The sequence below is a fragment of the Melospiza georgiana genome, unplaced genomic scaffold (assembly GCF_028018845.1).
Source record: "Melospiza georgiana isolate bMelGeo1 unplaced genomic scaffold, bMelGeo1.pri scaffold_29, whole genome shotgun sequence".
NCBI lineage: Eukaryota > Metazoa > Chordata > Aves > Passeriformes > Passerellidae > Melospiza > Melospiza georgiana.
In genome coordinates, this window is record NW_026652215.1 from 2,124,388 (window position 1) to 2,131,413 (window position 7,026).

At 56.3% G+C, this 7,026-nt stretch overlaps 1 protein-coding gene across 1 annotated transcript; it reads left to right on the forward strand.

Annotated features, from left to right (window-relative positions):
- Positions 1–5,685: 5,685 nt before the first annotated feature.
- Positions 5,686–6,651, forward strand: LOC131096340 (olfactory receptor 14J1-like). Its single transcript, XM_058044679.1, has one exon. The coding sequence runs from the start codon at positions 5,686–5,688 to the stop codon at positions 6,649–6,651; it is 966 nt and encodes a 321-aa protein (XP_057900662.1).
- Positions 6,652–7,026: the final 375 nt, after the last annotated feature.

Here is a 7,026-nt window from a genome sequence, read left to right on the forward strand (position 1 = left end):
CTGGTTTCTGTTTCTCCTGGTGGATTTTTTAATTTAATTCCATACTGTGGAGGCAATTTCTGTGGTGGCCTCTGTCAGCTTATTCTATTTCAACAGTGCCAGCAACAGGGCTGTGTTTGAGCACTGCAAATGTGGCCTGTGTGGCTTTAATTCCCCTCGCCTTAGTGCTCAGGGGCTGGTGGACATTCCAGTATCTGCTGATCTTTATGCCTGTGACAAAAATACTGACTTCACTGTCATGAAACACCGTGCGTAGCACCAACTGAAAGAGGCACTTGCAGTTTTATGGATAAAATTCAGGTGGCAAGCAGAAGAGGGCCAAGAGCAGCCATGATCCCCAATTCCCAAGGCAAAGGCACAAGCACCTCCAGCTGTCAGCTCAGGGTGAGTAAAAGAGCATTGAAAACAGTGCTGGAACCCGATCCTTTCTTCCTCTGAGGGCTGGCCCAGGGCAGCACAGGCAGGCCCTGAGCAGTCAGGGCTGTGTGTGGGTGCTAGTTGCTTTGCTCCAGAACTGAGCTGGAAGAAGCCCTTGGGAGCCGAGGCAGGAGCAGGCGGGCAGGGGCCGGCGCTGCTGCTGCTCCTGGCCGGGAGCCCCGGCTGGGCCGGGCCGGCGCCCCCTGCGCTGCGGCTGCTGCTGCTGCCAGAGCCGGGCGGGACTCGGGGACAGGGAACAGACACGGGGGAACAGCAAAGGCCTGGCGGCTGTAGGGATGGTGGCGCTGGGGCCGGGGCCAGCACAGAGCTTCAGCCCGCAGTTAACCCTGAGGGAAACGCTGGGGAAAGGCTCCATTTCAGTCTTTCTGCACTCGTGGCTGTGAAATGACTGAAATGAAAGGAGAACAGGCAGGGCCTGACCCCTCCTCCTTTAGGACAAGCCCCGGGCCTGGGTCTGTGAGGGGCCATGAGGGGCTGTGAGGGGCCGTGAGGGGCTGTGAGGAGCTGTGGGAGGCTGTGAGGGGCTGTGAGAGGCTGTGAGAAGCTGTGGGAGGCTGTGAGGGACTGTGATGGGCCATGATGGAACTGTGAGGTGTCATGAGGGGCCAGGAGGAGTTTTGAGGGGCTATGAAGGGCTGTTGGGGACCTTGAGGGGGAGGAGGTCTCTGAGAGGCTGTGGGAGGCCAGGTCCCTCATGGAACAAAGGATCCATTATGACACTGTGGAGACAAGGAGACTGTTGTTGGCTGTACAAAAGCTCATGGAACCAAAAGCCCATAGTGACATTCCGGGGCCTCATGGAACCATGGAGACTGTTATTACACTTCAGGTCCCAATGGAACCAAGGGGCCATTGTGACACTGCAGGGCCTCATAGAATCCTGGAGACCATCATGGCACTTTGAGGCCTTGTTGAGTCAAGGGGCTCTGCAGGGCCTTGTGGAACCAAGGAACTCTTTGTGACACTGCAGGGCCTCATAAAAGCAATGAGACTATTCTGGCACTCTGAGTCCCCATGGCACCAAGGGGCCAGTGTGACACCACAGGGCCTCATGGAACCAAAGCAATTGTGACACTGCAAGATTTCATGGAAGCAAGAGGCCAGTGGGCCATAGCCATGCCTTTTGGAACCAAGGTTCATTGTGATCCTGGGGAGCCCAACAGAACCAAGGGGCCATTGTGGTACTCTGCAAAGCTCCCTGGAACCAAGGAAACCATTTTGACACTGCAAGGCCTCATGGAAGCAAGGGGCCATTGTGCCAATGGGGACCCAAAGAGACCATTGTGACATCTCTGTAGTTGGGGAAACAAAGATCTGTTGTGATACTACGGGGCCACATGGAACCAAGGGGCAATTGTGATGCTGCAGGACCCCAAGGATCCAAGAACATGGAAAAGTTCTGGTTGGCTTGGCCTGACTGGTCCAGCTGACCTTGGCATGTTGAGGGTTGGTTCTCATCTGCCCCTAAAACCCTGGACTTCTGTGTTTTCCTTCCTGTGGGAAAGAACTCTCCCACTTCGCCAGGGGTTCATGGGTGAAATTGGGATTCCACATCGAAATTCAGTTATATCGAAGGATGATTCCTGTATGAAACCTGCCAGAACAAACAGCTCTGGGTGGCCTTGGCATCTTGGGGGTCACCTCTCATCTGCCTTCAAAACACTGGGGGGCTGTGCTTTTTTTTCATGGAAAAATCATCTTTCAAGTGCAGGCATTCATAGCCAAAATTGGGAATCTGCCTCAAAAATACCTTACATCCAAGGACAGCTCCAAGACAAAAGCTGCCAGGACTGTCTAGGTTCCCTTGGCTTCCTGAGGGCCAGCTCTCCTCTGCCTTTGAAACTCTGGGGCTCTGTACTTTCCTTCCTATGGAAAAAAACTGTCCAGGTTTGTCCAGGTGCCCATGGACAAAACTGGGATTTGGCCTCCCAAGCTCCATCTACCCAAGGACTGCTCCCAGACAAAAGTTGCCAAGACAAACAGGTCTGGCTTGCCTTGGCCTCCTTGGGGCTGCCTCCAATCAGCCTTTGAAACACTGGGGCTCTGCCCTTTCCTTCCTGTGGAGAAGAACAGCCATTCTGGTCCAAGCAATCATGGCTTAAATGAAATTCCACCTTCAAAACTCCACAAATATCTAAGGGTTGCTTTCAGACAAAAGCTGTAAGGAAAGACAGGTCTGGCTGGCCTTGGCCTCTGGTGACTGCCTCTGATCTGCCTTCAAGACCCTGGGACTCTGTGGTTTCTTTCCTGTAGAATGGAACTGTCCCTCTTGACCAGGTGCCCATGGCCTCTAGCACATGAGCATTGTATAGGGCTAAAGTGTTCAGTGGGGTGGAGACTGAGGACAGCAGAGGAGAGCCCTGGCAGGGACTGAAGCGTGCTTTCAGAGTTGGTGAATAATTCTGACAAAGTAGAGAACAGCCTGAATAGAAAAAAATCAATGCCAAGGGTGAGTGGGGAGGCCCAGTTTGGGAACAAAGAGAAAGGAATTTCCCTCCCAGGGCAGGGCTGTGGTGCAGCACATCCCCAGCAGGAGCCTGAAGCAGCCCAAGGCTTTGTGTGGGCAGGCAGAGGCAGGCAGGAGGCAGAGCTGTCAGCAAAGGAAGGGCCCAGCCAGGTGGGGCAGCCGGGGGATGCCGACAGCCTGCAGGGACAGAGGCGCAGGGCAGGGACACCGTGGGACAGCCTGGGCTGCACAGGGCACAGGGATGGGCAGCAGCTGCAAGACAGCCCTGCCAGAGCCAACTTGGGCAGCACTTTGGCCATGGCTGCTGGGCCTGGGCCTGAGGCAGGAGCAGGAGACAAGTGACCCTTGCAGGCCTGGGGCCTCATTGCCTCCTTGTCCCTGCTCAGCAGCCTGGCAGGGGATGCCCCATGCTCCTGCCCTTGGCACTGCACATCCCCACATGCCAGTGCCCATCCCGGGAAGAGCCCTGAGCAAGGAGGGAGGGACAGGATCTGCCTGGCCTGGGGATGGGGCTCAGGCCTTGGCCCTTTGCATTCCTGACACACATCCAGCTTTGCTCAGCACCAGAGACACCTTTGCCTTGCTTGTCCCCAGATGTCATCACTGCCTCCAGTGTTCTGCTCTACCTGGAACCTGTGGGACCCATTAAAACTTCAAGAAAATTTGGAGTTACAATTTAATTTTGAGTTCTTTAGAAGTTTTCTGAACACTCCTTCAGGGACTGAGTCTGAGGTAAACAACACCAAAGCCCCAAGAGGGTCATTAAAGTCCTTGTGCTGTGTCTGTGCTGCTGAGCTTTAAAGGAACAGCTCTTCCCAGGACCAGCTCCTCTCCCAGCCCAGCAGGGCTGAGGGCTCTCCCTGCAGGCACTGAGGGAACAGGAGCCAGGCAGAGACAGGCTGAAGGCAATCAGGACTGGGAAGACATTAAGCTGAGACTTCACTTGGGGAAACATCTACACAGCCCTGTGCATGGTGAGTGTGTGGGTGCAGGGCAATGTCCCCTGTGCTCCTGGAGGGATCTCCTGAAGCCAGCACACCCCACAGCCTGGGGGATGTGTCATGAGAACTCTCCCAGTTTCTCTGTGGTGGAGGTGGGGGGAGGGGGGGCGGGGGAGGGAGGATGTGCTGCAGAGCGGGGCTGCCGTGGGCACCATCAGAGAGACAGGGCAGGATGGCTCCTGCTGCCAGGGATGGCTGCAGGGGGTGAAGCTGGGGCTGCAGCCAGGGCTGCTCAGAGCTCCAGCTCATGCCCAGCTCATTTCTGAGGGGACTTTTCATAAGCTCATTGAGGGCAGGAGTTTCCTGCTTGGGTATCTGCTTTCCTGAATCTGTGCTCCCACTTTTCCCTGGCTCAGCTTGGTGGCAATGGAAACTCAGCTGTGCAGGGCAGAGCAGGGGCTGAGACTTAAACCATCACCCTGAGGATTCCTGGGCACCTCATGAAGTGCCTGCACCAGCCCAGCCTCCAGACCCATCCAGCATCACATTTCCATGATGCCCAGGCTGGGGGAGCTGTTCTTTAATCCCTGCAGGGCCAAGCAGCTGCAGGGCAGGGCTGGCCCAGGGGCTGGGCTGGGCTCTGGCAGCTCTGGCAGGGAAGGAGCCCGGGGCCACAGGAGCAGCTGGGGCTGGGACAGCTCCAGCAGCAGAGCCATGGGCAGGCAGGGAGGGAGGCGGTGCTGAGGGAAGCCCTGCTGCAGGGCAGATGTGGCACCTGCCAGGCCTGCCCTGCAGGGCACACACTGCCCTGAGCGGCACAGCTCTTGTGTCCCCTCGCAGACAGCACAGCCCTCAGCCCGGGAGCTCGGGGCCCTCAGTCCCTCCTGGGCCAGCAGAGCAGCCCCAGAGATGAAGGGCATCTCTGCGGCCGTGTGCCCATTCCCTGCTGACCAGGGCCTGAGGGCCACTGTCCTGCCCTGCTGCTGCCTGGCAGGGGCTGGGCAGGGCTGGCCAGGGAAAGGCTTTTCCTCAGGCCCGGCTCTCTCTCTCTCCTTGCCTTGCCCAGGTGCTGCTGGCATTGCTGAGGGGCTCTCTGCAATGGCAGTTCCAGCTGCAGGGCCAGGCCCAGCCCTTGGGCTCCTCCTGTGAAGGCTGAGCACAGCAATGGGGTGTCCCAGCTCCCTGTGCCCGGGGAGCTCTGGGCAGGGCAGCCTGGGAGGCTGGAAATGAGCCCACTGTCCTGACTCTGGGAAAGGCAGGAGCCACTTTGTGTGCCAGGGATCCCTCTGCTCTCAGCTGTGTCTCCGGGCTGTCCAGGGTAACACGGAAGTGGATCTCAGAAAGGTGCAAGCCCAGGGCAGCTGGAACAGGAGAGAGGGACAGAGCAGCTTCCCTCAGTCTGCGCTGAGCCTCAGACAATCTTCCCACCTCACTGGATGATCAGCTCTCCCCAGGTGCACCAGAATCTCTCATTCTGCCTCCTGCAATCCCCATCCCTTCACCCATACAGCTCCTCTACTTTAGGAGAAGATTCTTTATCCAAGTCCAAACAGCAGGACGTTCCCCTGCCCTCACTGTCCCCCTGCACTGACTGGGGGTCAGGGCTGACTTCCAGGTGTCCTGCAGATCAAGATCCAGCTCCTGACACAGCATTGGCCAGCAGCAATCAGGGCTCCAGCAACAGAAGTGAGGAAAGTTCCCCTAGACATAGAAAAGGGCAGGTGTTTAGTGGCAGGAAAGTGTCTATGAGAAATGGCTTTGACTTTTCTGTGAGGAATCCCTCTTAAATATCACTGTAATTCCTCCTTCAAAAGGTTCCAATGCCTGGAGGCAGTGCAAATGTCCAACAGCAGCTCCATCAGCCACTTCCTCCTGCTGGCATTGGCAGACACGCGGCAACAGCAGCTCCTGCACTTCTGCCTCTTGCTGGGCATCTCCCTGGCTGCCCTCCTGGGCAACGGCCTCATCATCAGCGCCGTAGCCTGTGGCCAGCACCTGCACACGCCCATGTTCTTCTTCCTGCTCAACCTGGCCCTCAGCGACCTGGGCTCCATCTGCACCACTGTCCCCAAGGCCATGCACAATTCCCTCTGGGACACCAGCACCATCTCCTACACTGGATGTGCTGCTCAGCTCTTTTTCTTTACGTTCTTCATTGGAGCAGAGGTTTCTCTCCTGACTATCATGTGCTACGACCGCTACGTGTCCATCTGCAAACCCCTGCACTATGGGACCCTCCTGGGCAGCAGAGCTTGTGCCCACATGGCAGCAGCTGCCTGGGCCAGTGCCTTTCTCACTGCTCTTGCACACACGGCCAATACATTTTCCCTGCCCCTGTGCCATGGCAATGCCCTGGGCCAGTTCTTCTGTGAAATCCCTCAGATCCTCAAACTCTCCTGCATCAAATCCCAACTCCAGGAAGTGGGGCTCATTGCTTTTAGCTCCTCTTTATCATTTACTTGTTTTGTGTTCATTGTTTTCTCCTATGTGCAGATCTTCAGGATAGTGCTGAGGATCCCTTCTGAGCAGGGACGGCACAAAGCCTTTTCCACCTGCCTCCCTCATTTGGCCGTGGTCTTCCTGTTCATCAGCACTGTTATCCTTGCTCACCTGAAGCCCCCCTCCATCTCGTCCCCATCCCTGGATCTGGCCCTGTCAGTTCTGTACTCAGTGGTGCCTCCAGCCCTGAACCCCCTCATCTACAGCCTGAGGAACCAGGAGCTCAAGGCTGCAGTGTGGAGACAGATGACTGGATGGTTTCAGGAAACATTAAACTGCTGGCCAATTTCTGCAAATCACTTGTAAAAAAGGCCATGTTTGAAACTTCTTGATGGTTTCATTTTGGGGGTTGCTTTTCTTTGTTTTACTTTTATTCATACTGTCCACAATTAAATGTCAGTGTTTGTGCCATTTCTCATTTTGTGTCTGTCCACCTTCCCTGTGGCCACAGACTGCATCAATGAGGGGCTGCGCTCCCTGTGGCTTTAAAGGAACTAAAGGATCCCCCAGCAGAGTTTTCTGCACGAATGCCCTTTTGTTGTGTTCTCTGGAGCTGCAGCAGCAATGTCTGTGTGCAGAGCTGGGGCAGATCAGGTCTGGCCCAGCAGCTGTGCCCAGCAGCAGCAGCAATGCTTGGTGTTGCCAGTGCTGCTGCCGTGGCCCTGCCCTGCTGCCCTGGTG